Source organism: Schistocerca americana, chromosome 3, assembly GCF_021461395.2.
Source record: "Schistocerca americana isolate TAMUIC-IGC-003095 chromosome 3, iqSchAmer2.1, whole genome shotgun sequence".
Classification (NCBI taxonomy): Eukaryota; Metazoa; Arthropoda; class Insecta; order Orthoptera; family Acrididae; genus Schistocerca; species Schistocerca americana.
Genome location: NC_060121.1, coordinates 608,065,886 through 608,088,619, shown reverse-complemented (window position 1 = coordinate 608,088,619; position 22,734 = coordinate 608,065,886). Strand labels below are relative to the sequence as shown.

Here is a 22,734-nt window from a genome sequence, read left to right as displayed (position 1 = left end):
TAAACCTTTACTCTTCCTAGTACACAGAGGTTCAACTTGAACGGAATTATCATGCGGTATACGTCGGTGAGGAATGCTAAAATTTTTCTCAAGGTTAGCGTCTATGTTATTTTTCTCTGAGCCAGTCGGCGCACGCGGTTGCCTGCAGTGCGAGTCATTGTCTGTTCCTTTGTTGGCGCGTGTCGTTATTGGGATTTGGAGACCTAACTTCTACAAATCCACCTTGATGAGAGGGCCCTGCTCTGTTTGAATCCCGCCAGTTCTGATGCAATTCAGGTCTGTCGTTACGATTATATTGTCTGTTGTCATGTCGGTAGATTCCATAGTTTCTTTCTTGTCGGTCACGAGGTGGAGAATTTCTCCCTGAATCGTAACTGCGCGCTGGACCGTTGCGTCTAAAGTTATTCTATCTCCCTTGATGATAATTATTTTGGTTCCCATATTGTCTGTTTCTCTGATTGTCTCTGTGATAGTCACTACCGCGGAGAGGTGATCTTTCCCTGTAATTATTACTACTCTGCCAATGGTTGTCATACGGGTGGTGTCTGTTTTGGTCACTATTTGTGTTGTGAGAATAGTCTTGTCGTGTCCAGTTATTATTTCTCTCATCACGGAATTATGACGGATGTAACCTGTAATTGTTGTGCTCCTGTTTTCGCGTTCCGCGGTTGTCAGTGTCAATTTCCAGTTCTTATAAGAGCCCCTGAAAAGCTTCAATGTCGTCTTTGCAACGTCCTGCCAAAATAATATGTCATAAATGTTCAGGTAATTTGATTAAGCAAATACGGATGAGTTCTGAGGGGCTGTATGGGTTTGACAGGTACTGATTCTTGTGCAACATGTCTTCAAAATATTTCACAAGACTGGAAAATTCAGATTGTTCGAAATGTTTCATCATTATGATGCTATGTTTTACTCGGTCTTGTGTAGTTTGAGACCAATATGCTGAGAGGATGGCATGATAAAATTCTCCTTCACTGTGGCAATCTTGAATGACCGATCGCATTCTTACAGTTGGTTCATTCTCTAAATACGCGCACATAAATTCTAATCTGTGCTCTAATGACCAGTTGGGAGGAAAACAATGAGAGAATTGATGGAGCCACGCTTGTGGATGAATGTCGTTGCCAGAATTCTTAAATGTTTTAAATTTACGTGTAGTAATGAACAGCTTATAGTGAAAATCATCATGTCGGCGAGTCGCATATCGGTCATTGTTACGTCGTTTCGGCGGTTCCATTTCAAAATTCGGTGCACCTTGCCATTTTCTATCATAATTTCCGAAATGCCCTGTGTCATTATTTTGTGGCTTTTCCGTATTTCTATGGCCCTCTTCCCGTATTGGGGCGTGAGTGTCATCTGAAATACGTAATTCTTGTATTACCTGTGTCAGCTGATCTTGTACTTCCCAGATTTCTCTTTGGTGTTGCGTATTTATTTGATTCTGATTTTGTTTGAATTTCCTAATTTGTTCGCACTCTTCTGTGTCATTAAAGACTACCGGTTTTGTGTCATTCAGATTATCATCTACCTTCGTAGATAAATTATTTAGCTGATCCGAAAGTTCAACTACTTTCTCTGATAATGAACTAAATTTCTCCATGTGTCTTTCTGAATCAATTTTCAGAGTATCTACTGTGTCCTTTACGTTATCCTGAGTTTTTGCAAGTTGTGGAACCGAATCGGTAGATGCAACTGATTCAATTTTAGCTTGCAAGGTCTCATGATTTTTATGAACAATAGTTTGCAGTTCTTTTATGGCTGCTTCGTGATTCTGTAATACCTTTTCATGCCGTGAAAAATTAGGTTGAAAATGCTCACGAATTTGTGTTTTTACATCATTACAGACTTTTTGACATTTTGATTCAATGTTATGTAACTCAGTAGTTAAATCTTCACGTATTTGTTCAAGCTTATGTTCCACTGAGTCTAACTTTTGAAGCTTTTGTTCCATTGCGTCTAACTGTTGCTGTGTTTGTCTCTGGTGTTGTTCCATTGTGTCTAACTTTTGAAGATTTTTTTCCATTGTGTCTAACTTTTGAAGATTTTGTTCCATTGCGCCTAACTTTTGAAGCTTTTGCTGTGTTTGTCTCTGATTTTGTTCCATTTGTTGCATTAAATGCAATAATAATGTATTAGTGTCTGGAATCTGTTTCTCTATGCTTTTTGGCAGTGCATTTTCACTGGCAACATTCACATTTTGACAAGCAGAAAATGTGTCTTGACTCATTTGAGGAAACGGTGAGGACCCAAAACCTAAGTCTACAGTATTTGCAATATTGTGTTCTGTCATTTCGGATTCCTGAGGCGAGCTGTTGCCGACCGATTGATCGATAATGCTTCGCTGTTCACTACCTGTTTCACTGTCTACACCATTATTTGCCGCCCGCTCCATTTCCCTATGCACAATTACCAAATTACTACTTTGAATGTCTGTTAATTCACTACACAGTGGTGCTGATAAGCTATGCTCGTCGTCACTATTATTTCTCAGTTTACTTTGGAGCCTAGTGTTACATTTTTCACACGCCATTATTGTCACAATATTTCACACGATAACACAGAAAAGCACAATTTGAAAATCAAAAATAAGAGAACACATTAACATAGCACTGAAAATAATATATTGTTAATTGCAAGTGCAGCTGCAAAATACTTGGTGCAAATCTATGTGCATGCCACAACTGTTTTACTGTACAACAATGAAAGACTGCAACTACAAAGGAGATTCTCTCTACAATTATGTGCTAGCAATAAACAATAGCTACACTAATTACACAAACTACAAGAAAAAATCAGAAGATTCCAGTGAGGTATCCTGGCAGGGTCGCCATATGCAACGCCCCCTTAGAAAAATTATACATGACTGTGCTTAAACTGACACACAATATTTTTAGCGCAACGCAATCTGACTTTCAATAATCCCTACAAAAGAATGGCCCTGACTAACATTAACCTATACATTTCACAAATCGCTTACCTCACAAAAATCTTGGTTACTCAAACTACTGCAATACAGCAAGCGCCACTACTGCCAGCTAAATAAAAGATTCAAACTACGGAATGCACTAACTACTGATAGGCATAGTTAGCAAATGAAAGATTTTAATAGAGAACGCAGGTTCGAATCCTGCCTCGGACATGGATGTATGTGATGTCCTTAGGTTATTTAGGTTTAAGTAGTTCTAAGTTCTAGGGGACTGATGACCACAGATGTTAAGTCCCATAGTGCTCAGAGCCATTTGACCCATTTTTTTTAATAGAGAACAAACAATGTGTTTACCTTAACAGTGTTGAAAAATCATAATATACATAGCAGTTCATGACATCCAGTCTTACAAATTTCAAAACTCCGCCATTTCTCTCCCCACATCCACCACTGCTGGCGGCTCACCTCCAACTGCCGCTGCCCCACACTACAATGGCAGACAACAATGGAAACTAGCCACAGACTGCACACAGCACATCCAGTGATTTTCATACAGAGCGCTATGTAACGTTGCCAATAAGAAAACATAAACAACGGGAGAGACGTGTCGACAGGAATATTATTGTACTTACTGCTGATAAGGGTAATGCTACCGTTGTGATGAAGAGTGAGGACTACCATAGGAACATCAGTGACCTTTTGGATTCTAACTCTTATAAAAAGCTTCAAAAGGATCCTACAACGAAAGTGTTAGGAGCTACCAATCGATTAATAAAGAGGTCTTCTATTCCTACAGAGGATAAAAAACATCTGTGTAAAACGGAAACTTACCCTCCTTGGTTATATGGACTACCAAAACTACATAAGCCTAATGTCCCATTGAGACCAATAGTGAGTGATATTGGATCGCCTACTCAAGAGTTGGCTAGACATCTCACCTCCTTCCAACAACCGCATTTTGGTAAAACTGATTATCACATTAAAAATTCTGTGCACTTTATTGAAAAACTGAAAGAGAATAGTGTCAGCCCAGGTGATATCCTTGTTAGTTTTGATGTGGTAGCCCTGTTTACCATTGTTCCTATTGATGGAGCTCTTTCATACATATCTGATAGGTTTCCCACTGATATAGTAGCTCTATTTAGACATTGCCTGTCCACGACTTATTTCCCGTTTGACAATGAGTTTTACAAACAAACCGAAGGATTGACCGTGGGCAGCCCTCTGAGACAATCTGTTGCTAATCTATTCATGGAATTTTTTGAACAGCAGGCGCTGCAGTCTGCCAGTAAAAGCCCTTTGAAGTGGTATCAGTATGTGGATGGCACTTTTGTGGTATGGAATCACAGTAATAGGAATTGTATTTTTTCTTGGTGAACCTAAATAGTATTAATCCAAAGATACAATTTACTGCAGAGAAAGAGAGCAATGGACAACTGAATTTTTTGGATGTATCTATATTTAAACGGGCAGATGGGAGTCTAGGGCATAAATTGTATATAAAAGATACACACACTGACCATTATCTCCACAGAGATAGGGACCATCATCCCAGACAGAAGAGAGGTGTCATTAAAACATTGGTGGACAAAGCTAATAATATCTGTGAGACAGTTTACTTGCAAGATAAAATAAATCGTTTGCAGAAGGCTTATAAGATAAATGGATATGCTGACAAAGAGATAGATCGAGCATTTCATCCCAGAAGAAGTGTCTGACAACATTCAGCAACAACAACAGTCAGCTGGAAAAGTTCTTCTTCAATTTATTCGCAATATTACGGACCATATTGGGGGAGTTCTGGCCAAGTTTCAAGTTGAAACAATCTTTAGACCCACCAAGAAGGTTAATGAGTGTTTAAGATCGGCGACAGACGTACGACTCCCCTTAGCAACTCCTGGGGTGTATAACTTTCCTTGTAGTTGTGGGAAGGTTTATATTGGAACAACGAAAAGAAGTGTTAATACCCGCTTAACCGGACACGGAAGGAACTGTCGACTAGGACATGCCGACAAATCAGCTGTAGCGGAACATGTTTTTAAAGACGGTGATCATGAAATAAAATTTAATGAGATGAGCGTGCTAGCCAGGACGTCTCATTATGCACATGAGTATAGGGGAGCTACAGAGGTTCAGGAACACCACAATAATTTTAATAGAAAAGAGGAAGGCTTGAAGTTAGACAAGATATGGCGGTCGACTTTGCACCAACGATGAGACAATCGAATGCATTCAATCAAGAACAATGACGTTAGTCAGTGAAAGACTTACAGTCGTCTCCCATGACGTATGGTGGTGCCCTCTATGCGCTCTATATAAACGTGACCCAGCACCTAGTTGTTGACTCACCTCGGACGATGCTGACCATAGTTGGCAACAGAACGTCAGGAAGAAGAAGTTTTATAGATACACCACGGCCTCTCAGCCTGGAAATTTTAATCAATGAATGTTCAACATCATTATCCTCATACACGGCGCAAATGTTTCTGGTTCCCTACGCTGCTATGACCCCCATATTTAACTTAAACAGAAGAATATGTCGGAAATATTCCGATTTCCCATTTTGCACTCCAGTTTATAGCGTCCACACCTCCACTCACTATCTCCACATGAAAAATGACACTGCGAAAACTCAGATAGCAACAGTAAACTACAAATAAAAAAATACAATCGATAAATAAACCCATAGCAGCTGGAATCCGAACACGCAAAACGATAACGCTACGAACTTACGCACCAACCTAAAACTATACGTGGAAAACCGGTGATTCTGGTAACTTAGTTATTCTTTCTTTTTCTTTAAACACACCAATTTATTCACTTAGGTACAACGTCATTACATAATGTCTGCCTCAGATAAGCGCTAGCAGGTAACTTCTTTGTTTGTACTGATACAACTCCACACTTATAAAACTGCAACAATTCAACACAAGGCACTTTGAAGACATAGCTAACAGCCAAAGCTAGTAAGTTAATGAAGTGAAATAAATCTTCACAATATTACCATTCCACAGTGAGGTAAATGGAAAAAATGTCGTTAGCTCTTTTGTTTGGATTGACAAAACACACGTACAAGTCTTATTTATATAAAAATTACTCCAAAAAGGAATTAACGGTGGTGGTGGTGGTGGTTAGTGTTTAACGTCCCGTCGACAACGAGGTCATTAGAGACGGAGCGCAAGCTCGGGCTAGGGAAGGATTGGGAAGGAAATCGGCAGTGCCCTTTCAAAGGAACACTCTCGGCATTCGCCTGAAACGATTTAGGGAAATCACGGAAAACCTAAATCAGGATGGCCGGAGACGGGATTGAACCGTCGTCCTCCCGAATGCGAGTCCAGTGTGCTAACCACTGCGCCACCTCGCTCGGTGGGAATTAACGATAATGAGATTGAATCACATGTCTCAAAAATAAATAAAGAAAATAAAAAGAAGTGATGAATAGATCGACACCACATCATTGTAACTAACGAAGAGACAGAATGAACCTTCGTATCACTGGAAACATTACAGTCCGTCATAGAGGAAAGATTGGAAACTATTTCGGCTCAGTTCTACGAACGTTCGCGTCAGCTTTGAACTGCAAGACAGAAACAAAGCTGCCGCCACGCCGAGAAAAAGACGTAATTCCTCCCTAGCAGCCGAACGAACTAGCAAACCCAAGTAACATCTTGATTACTAAAGCCAAAGTATTTCACGTCACGCTCTTTAATACTTAATCTGTGGTTTGGCAGAATCGCAGGAAATTCTGTACTAGATAAAATGCCTGTAACCAAGATTCCAGGAGGAATGTAAGCGTCTCTCCCCCATCCCCCACCCCTCCTCGCACCACCATTCTTGTTAGTGGTGGTGGTAGTGTGTGTGTGTGTGTGTGTGTGTGTGTTACTTTCCAGAGCAAGTTCTATCGTATGCTTTAGCTACAAATGAGTCAGTCTGAACGTTCCACTTCGTTTCCTCAAACATTTGTATTATGTGACGAATGTTAAGAAATGGATTCGCATTTTCCGAATCCAGACTGACATCAGCTGTTTTCGACACATGAAAATTTGCGCCAGACCGGGACTCGAATCCGAATTTCCCACTCACTGCGAGCGGTCGCCTGAACCACTTAGGCTGTCCACGCACGCCTCCAGGACCGATCTAAATTTCCATCCGTCGCGGAGTCCACAATTACGCTCACACATTTCGTTATTCCCGGGCAGGGAGAAAAAAATATTTTATCATGAAGCCCGTCCAGGCATGGATACATTGCTGATGATGACTACAATGGCTGTTTTTATATACACACACAGTACACTGTAATCGTCAATAATGTATTATGTGACAGATTCTATTCGCGACTCGCCTGTTGACAAATGATGCAACATTTTTTTACGTTTCGTCAAATGCACCACTTCACATCTTTCTACACAACTAGCAAATCGCCAGTTTCTGTATCAATTTGCATACGTGCTTGTGCGAAAGAGCTTTGCTCGTAATTCGGAATAACACAGGCACTGCAACATCATATTTAACCGTCGACACCGGGCAAGCGACTTTCAAGTAAAATATCTCCCCTGTGCGAGAATATACATAATGGATGTACGCGTGCAGGTTGTAGACACATGGCTGACGACATATGGAGGTTTGACTCTGGCCGCGAGTCATGCTCGGATAGCCAGATGGTAAGGCGACCGCTAGTCATAAGCGAGAAATCAGGGTTCGGGTCTCGTCCGGCACTAATTTTCATTGTGCTCATTTCATTATACAGCCGACGATTGTCCAGTTCATGTAAAATCAGTTTTGTTTCCTGTTATGTCCAGTATTGACATTAAAGCGATATAAAACATTTATTTTGATTCCTGTATGTTGTTTGCTGTAAGAGGACATGCGTAAAATAATCACCGCACATTTAAGGAAACTCTTCAGCGAAAACAAAAGGGCCATAACTAGGCTGGGACGACCGGACAACGCCCCAAAGATGAGGTGTCTCTGAAAAGAAAAAAATATGGAAAAATTAGTCCAAAAATAAAATAGGAAGGAAAAGTGGAAAATTTATTAAAATCGATCAGTCAAGGGAATTCTTTGCCTGTGTTAAAATTACAAAAGATCCTTTTGGAAATCAGTCTATCAAAAAGAACTGCGAATCATTTACGTGCTTTACCCAGGCCAAACGGTCAATTTACACTAAGATATGAACATCTGTTAATATAACCACACAGACGAGATGTGAACAGATGTTTTGACCAAATCTATGACAGAGCATCTGGCATGAATGGCTTATACAATGATGTAAAAAAAGGAATCCAGTCTACATTTAAATTTAGGACTCAAAGGCGCTGTAAAGGCTGAAATACAAATTAGGAAACATCCCTGTACTTTGAAAGGATTGAGCACACTACATAGCTTTTATTCGTAGCTTCCGAACAGTTTGTTCTAAGAAGATCTATTAAAAAATATTTAGCAATACTTCGCAGGATGTTTTGCAGCACCCACCACTTACAAAATTAAATTTCTCAGTTGATTATTGGCTTATTAATGTGTCCCCTGAAGACTACAGTGTGAGTGGAGAACTTGCTTGTTAATGAGATTAATTTTTCTCTTATGTTTACGTGTTACATCTGGAGACGAGTCTGGTGGTCGATAGAAGTATCCGATTATAAGTTTATGCCCATCACTGATTCTGAGTCTTTCCCAGACAATCTCACATGTTGTCCCAGCTTCTTTCTAGATGGATTTCAGTTTCTTGGCCTAATACACTGCCCCTGTTTACCATTAACCTACCCTTTCGATGTAGGTTTAAATTTTCCCCCAAACTTTTCCCTATTAATGTTATGTTTTAAGCAGCCTTCTGTACCTAGTATTATGTGATCTGTACTGCTTTTTAGGGATGGTTCGTACTTAGGCTCATTATTGCGAATGTTTCGACAGTTGATCACCAGGACTTTAATATTATCGTGTGGAGGAAGCATTTATTTCTATCTTATACTGGCACTTCCAGGTCCCCTAGAACTGTGGTTATCTGAACTGGATGGCGAGTCACCTAATTTTTTTTTTTTAAAAAAAAAAAAAAAAAAACGCCTTGAGAGCATCCCATAAACAGTCAACTCGTAGCAGCCTGAGGTGCGTAGTGAGCATTTTCCACATTTAGGGGGACCTCACAGTTCTCAATCCTATGGTACAAGTCCAGAAAGTAGCAGCCTAGTTTCTCACAGAACCTTCGAAGTCTATGGTCGAATCCTTGCACAGTACTGAAAAGCAACGGGGGTAGGGGGTCAATTTTGGGGACAATTCTGCGTATTGTGAGTTTCGTTGAAACTCTGTAAGCAAGGCTGGGGTTTTCAGGCTTCTCTGCCAATCACTGGGATCATCCAACACCGTTTATTCCAACGTGTGCCATAATCTGCAGATGACTATACGCTGTTCCCCTCAGTGGCTGCTGGAATAGCCTCTTCAATATGTTGATGAGTCCCACAGACAAACACTCTTCGCCCAGTGTTAATTTCCAGCCCTTGGTGCCGTTTTCCTAAGGCCTGCCATTACTCGTCATATGTTTGTACTGCCGACTATTAATGGACCCCTACCCTTTTGTGTCTGCCTCCCCTGGCTCACTGGCTCAGTTACAGTAAGACAGTACCTCGAACATGTTGATGAGGGAAATGAGTGGGAGCTTTAACATCCTCAATTCTCCCTGGGCCTTGTCTCCCAGCTAGCCTGGAACCACGCGACCGCTACGGTCGCAAGTTCGAATACTGCCTCGGGCATGGGTGTGTTTGATGTCCTTAGGTTAGTTAGGTTCAAGTAGTTCTAAGTTTTAGGGGGCTGATGACCTCAGATGTTAAGTTCCATAGTGCTCAGAGCCATTTGAACCATTTTTGAACCTTGTCTCCCTTCTGCAGGGCGCCTAGCCCCACCACTAACACGCCACTCCAGGTAAGTGGACGAGTAGAGGGCTTCGTATAGAGAAGACAGGACCCACAGGAGATACATTTGATATCTCTGGCACACAACTCTTGGCAGTCCCCCCAAAAGCTCCATTTCCAGCACTTCCAATCGTTTGGCAGAAGTAAGGACTATTTCCATCTCATTACTAACATGAACTAACTCATCCCATGTTCGAGAACAGCATTCATAGTGGGATAGCATTGTGGCCAACGCAGTTTTTTACAGAACAGTGAACAAATAACTTTAGAAATAACTCTGCTGATTTTCTTTTAATCCCTGGATCTTATATGCCAAAAGTACTGCTAATTCTCTGTAGGAATTGAAGCAATTAGTACACAAGACGAGATTTCTACAGAAAAACCTGAATAAAATTTTTCTAATTTCCTGAAACTTTTTTGAGGTAATAGTCGCTAACAATCTTTAAAATAGCCTTTATTTGGAATAAATGCTGACAGTACACGTTTCTGTTGAAAGGAAAAGCTATATGTAATACGATATGTTAGTTATAATACATGCTACGGTAACTAATCAGAAACGCCGATTTAATAAGAAATATGTTATGCACAACGCTCTAGTCTGTACCTTCCGAAAATTCTCAAAAACGTAATACATATTCGCTCAAACAGAGTTGACACCCGGTGCGGTGGCTGGTATGAGCGACTGTAATGGGAAATGCATTTATGATGGTATCTCCCATTAGCCACCGCGCTGAGCTTCAACTTTGATTGCGCATATAATACTTTTATTCACGTTGATGTGAGTGCAATTCGGGATGAACATTACTTTGAAAAGGCATAACCTACTACCGCTAAAACTGAATAAAGCATAAATGTTGATTACAGCTGATGCTATAGCACAAAATACATTTTTCACGGCTCTCAGTGGACGAAAATACACAATATGCTGCGACATTCGCAGGAATTTAGATAAAATCAACTGGAGAAGCACATTCTTAAATTTTACGTGAAGTTTTTGAATTTACGTTTTCAAGGTGAATTTATCTGAAACACGTGACATTATTTAGACACTAAAAATACTGAAAGTCGGCTTATAAGCGAGCATTAAGTAAATAACATGCAAGTTCGACGGATTTTGTCCTTAGCTGGCTTTATGACAGCTTTTACATTAGCATGACGAAGTTGGACACTGCAGCGTCAATACCGTGTACCTAACAAAAACGATATACAGGGTTATTACAAATGATTGAAGCGATTTCACAGCTCTACAATAACTTTATTATTTGAGATATTTTCACAATGCTTTACACACACATACAAATACTCAAAAAGTTTTTTTAGGCATTCACAAATGTTCGATATGTGCCGCTTTAGTGATTCGGCAGACATCAAGCCGAAAATCAAGTTCCTCCCACACTCAGAGGAGCACTGTTATGACTGACTGATGTGAGTGCATTTCAAGCAAGACATATGCTTTCTCGGCTCCTGTTGCCATGAGTTTGAAAGCATCGTTGATGCGAGCTCGCAGTTCTGGCACGTTTCTTGGTAGAGGAGGTTTAAACACTGAATCTTTCACATAACCCCACAGAAAGAAATCGCATGGGGTTAAGTTGGAAGAGCGTGGAGGCCATGACATCAATTGCTGATCATGATCTCCACCACGACCGATCCATCGGTTTTCCAATCTCCTGTTTCAGAAATGCCGACCATCATGATGGAAGTGCGGCGGAGCATCATCCTGTTGAAAGATGAAAATAGCTCCCTGCTTGCTTTATTCGTCGACTTCCGCGGGCTACGCGTGAAACTTGCCCGCACGCGTTCAACCATTTCTTCACTCACTGCAGGCCGACCCGTTGATTTCCCCTTACAGAGGCATCCAGAAGCTTTAAACTGCACATACCATCGCCGAATGGAGTTAGCAGTTGGTGGATCTTTGTTGAACTTCGTCCTGAAGTGTCGTTGCACTGTTATGACTGACTGATGTGAGTGCATTTCAAGCATGACATATGCTTTCTCGGCTCCTGTCGCCATTTTGTCTCACTGCGCTCTCGAGCGCTCTGGCGGCAGAAACTTGAAGTGCGGCTTCAGCCGAACAAAACTTTATGAGTTTTTCTACGTATCTGTAGTGTGTCGTGACCATATGCCAATGAATGGAGCTACAGTGAACTTATGAAATCGCTTCAATCATTTGTAATAGCCCTGTAAAATATGGAACAGAACAAAGCACATCTTCCGCTTGGAGCAACTAAAAACCCAATATGTTCCGATAACATCCGTCTAACTGAGGTTTTCTGGTTTCCTTTGTTCATTTTGTGTAGAAGGAGCTGTTTCTTACAATGGTACTTGATATTATTTGTGTACCATGGAAAACCTTTATCATCTATTTAACTTGCTAGACTAGGTAACGTTTTTCTTGGGAACGTCCTCTATTTGGCTGTCAAGAGGACAACACGTGGAACCTTCTATGACTATAACAGTAGTATATTATCGAAAGAACTTTTACAAACCCCAATAACTTCTGTTAGATGTAAACGCTATTAGTGGCACTAAAATTAGCCTCCGGACACTCATGACCGAGACAGGAAAGGAAATCAGGGATAGAAAAGCAAAGGCAGAAATGTTGAATCCCGTTATCAAATGTTCCTTTACAAGAGAAGACTGAGGAGTGATAGTTTAGTTCTGGCTACGTATTAGTGTTGAGAAACAGCTGAACTCGTTAAAACTGAACAAGGCTCCAAGACCTGATGGAATCTGTGTTGTCAGGTTCTATATCGAAATGGCGACTGAGTTACCCCTCAAAACCATAATTTATTGTGGATCTCTCAAAAAGAGAAACCATACGCAGTAATTGGAACAAAGCACAGTTCCCATTCACCTACAAGAAGGGCAGCAGAAGTGATCCATCAAATTGCCATCCAGTATCCTTGATCCATTTTCTGTCGAATTGTAGAACATATTCTGAGCTCATACGTAACAAGGTGTTTCGAACAAAATGATCTCCTTCACGCCACCCAGCAAGGATTCCAAAAACACTGATCACGTGAAACCCAACTCACACATGCTCACATGACATCCTGAGAACCATGGATCAAGGCAATCATATAGAAGCAGTATTTGTCCACTTCTCTTAGAGGTATTAGAACCACATATGTGCCTATTATCAAAAATATGTTGGAACATGAAATGATCATATGGCATTGACGGCCAGGAGTCCCCACCCCACCTGGGAAAGTTTGGCCATCAAGTTGCATCTTTTCAGTTGATGCCACATTGGGCAACCTGCATGTTGATGATGAAGAAATGATGATGAGGACAACACAACACCCAGTCCCCAAGCAGAGAAAATCTCTGACCCAACGGAGAATCGAATCCTGGCCTGCTGCATGGCAGTCAGGCATGCTTCCCACCAAAATAAGGGGCTGTACATTGAAAGTACAATCACAGGCAGTACGTAGCGAAATATGTAACTCAACTGAGGATATCTTGTTGGAGAGAATGCAGCATTTTATTTTGAGTGGAGAATCGTCAACAGACTTAAAAGGAGTTCCAGGTGTACCCCCAGAAAGTGTGGTGAGACCCTTGTTGTTTGCACCGGTGTCTGCTATGGGGCAGGGAGTGGGGTAGTTCCCTCCTCCTGGAATCTGGTGTACTTACTATTCATTTGTTTAATAATTCTGACGCATTTCTAGAAATGACTGTGGCACAATAGATTTTGCAGTGCTGAGTGCCAATGGAATATTGTGGGTTTAGCAATCACAAAATTGCTTGGCAATTTTCAGGGAAATTTTTCCGATGGTGGCCACATTAGGACATTCAGATTAATCATTGATTCAATTTGAAAATTTTTGCTGGACCAGGAATTGAACCCAGGTGCTCCACTTCTCTAGAACGGTTGCCTTAACCACCTCGGCCATCCGGACATCCTCCTCAGCCAGCCCAAATTCCAAACACTTCATTAAGCTTTTATTGTCTCAGTCAAATAAACAAAAAACAAAATAAATATAGAAGACTCATAGATAATCCAAGAAATCCATTAAAATGATTAGATGTGAAGCTTCATAAGGAAACAGTGTTACAGACGGCATCAAAATTAAAAAAGTTTTTCTTTACATTCATTTCCTGGTCAATTTTGAGAAGTATGCCTCAGTGCTATTCTTTATTAGTTGTATTTGTTGAAATTGTAAGTTCTGTTTCTCTCCCAATTTCAGCTTTTTAATTTTCAGTATTATTCATATAGGAATAAAATCTTTGTAAGAATTTTTTCTTGCTTTAATTTTAACTCATTGGATACAATGGGTTTAATCTTAAATAGATGATATACCAAGTTATACTCAAAAATTATTCCATTCCAAATTAGTGTGTGGTACAGCAACATTCCATTGTCAATATTTAAGAAACCGTCATAGGTTGCAGAATGTTCTTTATTAACTTAAGAATGACACATTTCTCTCAGATAGGACATCATCAGATTATGTTTAAAAATCAGCAATTTTCTGCCAAAAATCATCCATCAAGAAGGCATGATACTACATAAAAGATGCTAAATGGCAACCTCATGTAGGCAACGACAGGCATAGCAGCAAGGAACAGGACCTTGCATGCAAACTGCAAACAAAACTGTATACTACAATGGTCCCAGAGGCCTGTCCTTATTCACATAGTATTCTGTGTCGCTATACTTGTATTCACTTCCATGTGGTTGCTTTTTAGTACATTTTATGCAGTATCATGCCTTCTTGATGCATGATTTTTGGTAGAAAATTTCTGACTTTTAACATAGCCTGATGATGCCCTATCCAGGTGAAACACATTGTTCTTAAGTTAATAAAGAACATTCTGCAATCTACAACTGTTTTTAAATTTCATTTCATTTATTATCATCCTTTTCATCATTTACATGATATAGGAAATAATTAAAATAGACTTTGCATACCCCGATAGAATATGCTTACCTATTAGGAATCAAAGTAATTTACCTTCAAAAAATAATTGGTGAACCACTATAACTACTTTATTTCCTGGATATTTCATTCTTGGAGCATGATGTCTTTAAACACACCAAATTAGCTACCAGTACATCAATAACAGTAATTTAAAATTGGGTAAGACTCTGAGGAAACCCACTGCTGTTCATGTTGTATATTAATGGCTTTTGGATTGGATTGTTTGGGGGAAGAGACCAAACAGCGGGGTCATCAGTCTCATAGGATTAGGGAGGCACGGGGAAGGAAGTCAGCCGTGACCTTTCAAAGGAACCATCCCGGCATTTGCCTGGAGCGATTTAGGGAAATCACGGAAATCCTAAATTAGGACGGCCGGACGAGGGATTGAACCATCGTCCTCCCGAATGCGAGTCCAGTGTGCTAACCACTGTGCCATCTTGCTCGGTATTAATGGCTTTGCAGCCAACATTAATAGTAACATCAAACTTCTCTACATGATGTAGTTTCCTGTAATGAAATGGTACCTGCTATCTGAAAAGTATTGCACAAATATTCAGTCACATCTTGATGAGATTTTGAGGTGGTGCAAGGATAGGCAACTCACTGTAAATGCTCAGAAACATAAAACTGTGCAGTTCAAAAAACAAAAAATTTATGTTATGATTACAGTATCAATGGTTTCCAATTAGAATCAATTAATTCATAGATATGCCTGGGTGAAATTGGAGGGATATAAAAAGGAATGATCACATAAGCTCAGTTGAAAATAAAGCAAATAGCAGACTGTGGTTCATTGGTAGAATGTTAGTGAGATGCAGTTTGTCTACAAAGCAGACTGTGCACAAAACATTTGCTTGACTCAGCCTAGAATACTGCACAAGTTTCATGTTTTCATATTTCTAGTAACACTTTAAAATCCAATTTCTTTGCTCCAAGGACAAGTTTCCAGCCATCTTGTTATCTACATTCCATTACTGGCAACAGAAAATATACAAAATAAAAATAAATGAATGGCTACACACACTAGTCATGAGAGCACCAAATAAACACAAGTGGATCACATTATCTTTAATACCCCCTCAGTCCCTCAGTTATTTAAGTTCAAACAGTGTAAACCCCTAATGTGTTCATTTGATTTCACATTCCACTACAGTGTTGACCTCAGGTATTTGTATGGCATGACCAACTCCAGTTAATTTTCTCAGGAGCCAATAAAACTAAAAAATTACCAAACATTCCATGTATTTATTTCGAACATGTAACTATATTAACTCATTAAATCATTTATAAGACATATTTCCATTTTATTACAGATGATGGATAACATGCATGTCTGTGTGTTGTGCCTGAGCATTTACTTCTGTTTTGTGTCATCAGTTCCAATACAAAACAATGATCTCACATTGGAACCTAGAATTGATGAACAAAAACAACAGCTGATACAAAATAAAATAAAAAGAAGCCAGGTAAGAACTAACTGTGCTAAGTTGATGCATATAATAGATTATTACTCAAATGTTCATTATATTATCTCTTGACTTGCATACTCTTATATTGACAAACCAGTTTTCAAAAAAATATATCATGAATGAAAACTTATTTCTTAATAGAATCTTCAATGCTACACAACACTTACTTTGTTGTTTACCTTATTTGACTGAGAATTCACTGTAAGAAAGTGTAAAACTCTGACAAAACAGATAATACCATTATTTATCTTCAGGAGTAAAAATTCCAGTACTGCTTAAAAGAAAATAAAAGAATTATTCCCAGTTTTTGGAACAGTTTCCTGTGTCATCATGAAAGAAATAGGAATGAGATGGAATTTTTTTGAAATAGGCACCAACTACTAAGAACCTAGGATGAGAGATGCACACCTGTTATGAGGATAAGGGGAGACAATTATGAAATGGGAGAAGTCAGTGTGGCTGGAAGTAGAAGGCAGTACACTGGTAAGCAATGTGCCAACTTTAGTGATCAGATAATAGGACAGTTTGAGAAGTAAAGATGTACTGAGGGAAAGATAAATGAGAAGTGGAATACTTAGTGCCATTTAGAACCAAAAAAAAGCAGAAAAGGAAATGGAGAAAAACCAGGAAGACAGAGGGAAAAATGAAAACAAAATACAAAGAAGAAGAAAGAGAAAGGGAAGATAAATATAGGAAAAAATAAATAAGGAAATGCATTTAATGAAAAAATATAAACAAATAAATGAGTGGGTTACGGTTGGATTTTTGGAGGGTGGGTGGCTTGCAAGATACAAGGATACTTTGGAGTGCAAGTTCCTATCTCCAGAGCTCAGGAGGATATGAATGACTCATGCCATATAGCAGACACTAATGTCTCTTGCATCATACTGTGGAACATCCTCAGCATCTGAGTGCCGGATGCCCTCAAGGTAAACAAATCTGCTGTGTTGCATCAGGCACTCAAACAGTTCAGTGGTCAGTACTCCTATATGAAAAGCTCTGAAATGAATACACATTAGTTGGCAAATAACATGTTTATTTTCGCACGTTGTTCTTCCTTTTACGTTGTTGTATTTACCACTAGGGAGGCTGTAGTGAGTTTTTGGTGGTTCAGTTCATTTGGCAGATTTAACAACTAGAATTACTTCAAAATAGGGACCTCAGGTAGGGATGATAGACTAGGAAGAATAATATATGGTTGGACAAGGTTTTTACAAAAGTTTGGAGCAAGATGGAAGATGGCAGTTGGTGGTATATTCTCACATCTTGCTGATTCTTGGACTTAACCCTCATTAACAAACTCCCCATCCTTACTTCTCAATCTGTCCTTATATTATCTTTTGTCTGAAGTTGGCATAGGGCTTATCATAGTATAATCTTTAACCTCCTTCTCTTTATGGTCTCCCTTGAACTCACAACAGCATAGTAATTCTGATAATTGGGTCTGAGTGACATGAACTGTCTTTCCCAAACTTCCCAAACAATCAATCTTCTCTCCCTGAGGGAGAAAGAACCTATTCCAAAATATAGAAATATATCAACAAAAATAACGAATTTTTTAAAATATTGTGTAACAGGACAGATAAAAAATCTAATCTCCAAGCAGCAGCAAGAGAACACACATATAAAAGGTACTACATATGTGAGCTTTCAGAGCCAGTGGCTCCTTCTTCTGGCAGAAGGGTTGAAGGAGAAAGAAGAAGGGTGAAGGAAAAGGATTGGTGAGGTTTGGGAAACAGGGTAGAGTTTGGAAAAGTCACCCAGAACCCCAGGTCATGGGAGACTTACCTGATGGATGAGAAGGAAAGACTGATCCTTTTTATGTGTCAATTAGTGTATATATTCACAGCATAAAATCTTACATCCTGTAGGTAAGTACTGACAGACATTCTGTTTCATTATTTAATTTTTCAGATTTATTAAAATGTTGGTATTCCATAAATCCTATCATGAAGGACAGCTCTTGGAATGTGATATGTCAAGTTATACATAAACAGGCTGAAGCAAAAATTTCAGCCTACTTCTATAAAGAACAAGTGACTTTTGTGAATTAATTATACTTTTTATTTTTCTGTAGTGTGATTAAATGTGTAACTGGGGGCCAGACTTCAGAATCAAAGGTGTGGGATTCAGTCCTTGGTCCATGTGTGTGTGTGTGTGTGTGTGTGTGTGTGTGTGTGTGTGTGTGTGTGTGTGTGTGTGTGTGTGTGTGTGTCTGTCTGTGTGTGTAGAAAAGAAGTTTCTTTTGAATCAGCTATTGCTCTTTTTTTTATATTACTCATCTAGTGTTTTTGTCTAGTACTTCTGTTAAGCATTTTTCTAACTTCACAAATTTCAGGATGTGGTATCAGTGGTTTATGTACTAGAAAAGTTGCTTTTTGATATGATGAAAGAAAAAACAGTCTTGGTTGCATTGGCACAACACCTTTATTGACACATTTCATCCTTCTTGAGCATCATACAGAAAAATGAAAGAAAATACTCATCAGGATATGATCCTATCCTGCACAGCACGACTGGAAGTTAAAAGATTTACTAGAGAACTTACTGTAATATACTGGAAATTTTGTATTTGTCACAGTTGTGTGGACATGCTAAAGTATACTGCTGTACAAGCAAATAAAGAGTGTTTACCTACAATAGTGTTACCAGTAAAATGGTTATAATAACAATAGTAACACCAAACATAATGTGTTACTTACTTCATCATAGCAGCTTAGTGTGTAATCCAAGTTAGCATATGTGGCAGCTACTTGACCATCAAAGAAGGGCAGCACTGCCTGCCCTAAATAACAGATACTGACATAAAGTGCCATCATACATTAACCCCATTACTTGAATTCAGATTTATGCTTCCTTTTTTAAAAGTAAAGATTTGCTGTAAGTATAGGAAATTTTATCAATTTCTGACAGTAGGTCTGAAGTAATGTTAAGAAGCCATGCAATGTGCTGTCAACTGACAGAGGAACAGTATGCTTTGCAGGTGAACTTGTAATTCTGACTGGAATGAGTTATTGCTTGCTGTACAGATTATGCTATATGGTTTCAAGACCTGTGAGTGTGACCTTAAGTCAGATCTGCTTTTTCAACTGACTCCAGTGTATTTAAAGAAAGGACTGCAGTGAGAGCAACAATTTTCTTGTGAGCATCCCTGCACCATAGCTCTCAATAGCTGGATCGTAGGTACATATGGAGGTCCCTACAGTTGTGGTGAATGCAAATTTTGCGGTATATTACAGTAAGCCCTCTAGGAAATCTTTTAACTTCCAATATAGCTCTGTAGGACAGGACCATACCTTGATAAACACTATTTTATTTTTGTTATAGATATTCTGATGATGCACTATAAGGGCAAAACATGTCAATAGAAATATTGTCTCCACTGCAATGAAGACTGTTTTCCTTTCAAAATATTACCCATGGTTGCTGTACCAAATACGCCATGGAGAAGGAAGAACTGCATTTGACATGAACTTTACCGTTAATCAGGATTTACATCCCCAAGTCCAAAATTGTGGTAACTTATAGAAGTCCCTAAAAATATATTCTTTTAATTTATTTTTTTATGTCTGAGGAGCTCCAATTTGCTACCGTTTGTTTATTGGACCCTGTTAAGGAATTTTGCACTAGAATATAAGATTCCGTTCTTACACCTAGCAAGGTACAGAAGCCTACACCCAAATTATTTTTAAATGTGAATATCATTATGCATTCTAAATTTACTCTTATTATTTGCCCGTAATACCATTAAGGTGTAAAACATATTGACATACAAATGTACAAATCCCAAGTTCCTGAAGAGACTTCAGCAGGAGGCTTGGTCACTACTGCATTTCTGTAGAATAAATAGTATTTCCCCTTGTTGAATTGCTCTAAAGAGTTATTCTAAAGGACAGTATCAGCTGAAAGTACACTAAATACGCTAGCAATTCTATTTTCAGGTTAACAGACAGAACATTTAAGTGTAAATAAAAAAGAACTGAGCTTCTCATTAAATTTACACTAGCGCAGGTGTCACCTCAGTTTGTTATACACCTGAATGTGCGGGAATTCTACATACAGAATTTCGTTGAGAGTATGCCTATTACTCTCTATTTCTGATATCTGTAAGTCAATTTTATTTGTCTGCAATTGCATTAGATAAGCTCTTATAAGATTCAGAATTAAGATGTTTGCTGTGAACCACATGGCAACCAGTTCCACTCTTCTCCTTACCGTATCAATACATGCATATTATCAACAAACACCTCAATTTTTGAAATTAATCCTCAAATACCTTTCATAAATCACTTAGGCCTATGTGTCTCAAGAATATGAGAGAACAAATTAGGGGTTGGTATGTTGATAGACACACAAACAAACACAAACACACACACAAAATTCAAGCTTTCGCAATCCATGGTTGCTTCATCAGGAAAGAGGGAAGGAGAGGGAAAGATGAAAGGATGTGGGTTTTAAGCGAGAGGGTAAGGAGTCATTCCAATCCTGGGAGCAGAAAGACTTACCTTAGGGGGAAAAAAGTTTCAGAATTAAGATGTTTGCTGTGAACCACATGGCAACCAGTTCCACTCTTCTCCTTACCGTATAAATACATGCATATTATCAACAAACATCTCAATTTTTGAAATTAATCCTCAAATACCTTTCATAAATCACTTAGGCCTATATGTCTCAAGAATATGACAGGACAAATTAGGGGTTGGTATGTTGATAGACACACAAACAAACACAAACACACATACAAAATTCAAGCTTTCGCAACCCATGGTTGCTTCATCAGGAAAGAGGGAAGGAGAGGGAAAGACGAAAGGATGTGGGTTTTAAGAGAGAGGGTAAGGAGTCATTCCAATCCCGGGAGCGGAAAGACTTACCTTAGGGGGAAAAAAGGACAGGTATATACTCGCATGCACACACACATCCATCCGCACATATACAGACACAAGCAGACATATATGGAATGTTTCCCTCTAATGTGTGTGTGTATATATATATATATATATATATATATATATATATATATATATATATATATATATATATATATATATATATATATATATAAACCTAATTTGTTGACACTTAACTCCAAATGTTTTAGTTTCCCTTGTCACGGTCTCAGAAAATGGAAACAGAGTAATTATTAAAATATAAGTTAATTTCAAAATGCCATGATTGCTTTAGTAGAGCATGTATTCAGAATTCAGATTACAAGTTTCGGCAAACTATGTTGCAGTTTATGGATCTTATGCACTACACTTCAAAGGATGCTCTGCTAAAGTGATCATGGCATTCTGAAATTTGCTTTTGTTTCCATTTCAATCTAGATCACATCCAGAGTGGAATACTGTCAATTGTTTATTTATTTACTTATTTATTTATTTATTCATCCATAAACAAATTTCTTTGTATGGATGTCATGCATATGTACATTATTTTGTCACATAAGATAATGAAATACAAGCTATATATAATAAATTCAATATGTAAATATGTACATTACCCCTTAACTGCTCTAGTGGGGTCCCGGAGAACCCCAGATGATAGAATACAATACATAGTACGTGAATGGAACAACAGATGGCACCTGTGTTCTTGGTAATCCTCAGTGAAGTGCTTCCTTTTAACGTGAAGTGTTGAATGTGGTGTTTCCAGTATTATTGTGTGAGATAAAGAAAAAGTGGTCTCAGAATACCCCACCAGAGTATTAACGTAAGTTGTTTTGGACTATCTCAATTAGTGTTTTACGTGACTGAAATCTTAGAGTACTTCGAAAACAGCACACTTTCCGTGATATCGTTAATTGTTAAGGTTATGTGAGTATGAATGCATTATTTTCCAGAATGACATCATTGAAGTCATTAGCAGATGATGAGTTGGAAAGAATAGTGAATGATCCTGCATTTTTGCAATCTGGTGAGGAAACCACAGCAGATGAGGATGAGGATGATTCCACCTCTGAAGCTACATCAGAAAGTAGCTGTGAAGAATCAGATGAAGAGGCATGTATTAGACCTTCCGCTGACAAATATTTTTTTGTAAAAAAGCAGTGCTACAAGTGGTCAAAAGAAGCTCCTCCTATGACTCGTATCCATGCTCACAATATAGTTAGTCATCTTCCAGGTGGTAAACATGAAGCAAAAACGATTGATTCAACTGACATATTATCTGCTTGGTAACTGTTCATTAGTGAAGATTTATTGCAACTAATACTCACCAATACAAATGTCAAGACACATGACATGTCAAACAAATACAGAGCTCCTAAGCCAGCATTCATAAAGACGCTAGATATAATAGAACTGAGAGCATTTCTGGGTCTGCTTTATTTATCTGGAGTAATGAAATCCAATCACAAAAATGTGGTTGGACTTTTTGCTAATGGTAGAACTGGTCATGATGTGTTTCGAGCCACTATGAGTGTTCAGAGATTTTTATTCATTTTGTCTTGTTTGCGATTTGATTGTGCTGCTACAAGAGATGATAGGAAGGGTGATGACAGACTTGCAGATATTAGA

General features: G+C 38.8%; 1 protein-coding gene across 1 annotated transcript in view; it reads left to right on the top strand.

Moving 5' to 3' along the window:
• Positions 1 to 22,734, top strand: part of LOC124607132 — a 127,775-nt gene that overhangs the window by 96,026 nt on the left and 9,015 nt on the right. The window contains exon 2 of the mRNA XM_047139339.1: positions 16,064 to 16,216. Coding sequence (XP_046995295.1) covers positions 16,064 to 16,216 — 153 coding nt within the window. The remainder of the gene's footprint in view (positions 1 to 16,063; positions 16,217 to 22,734) is intronic.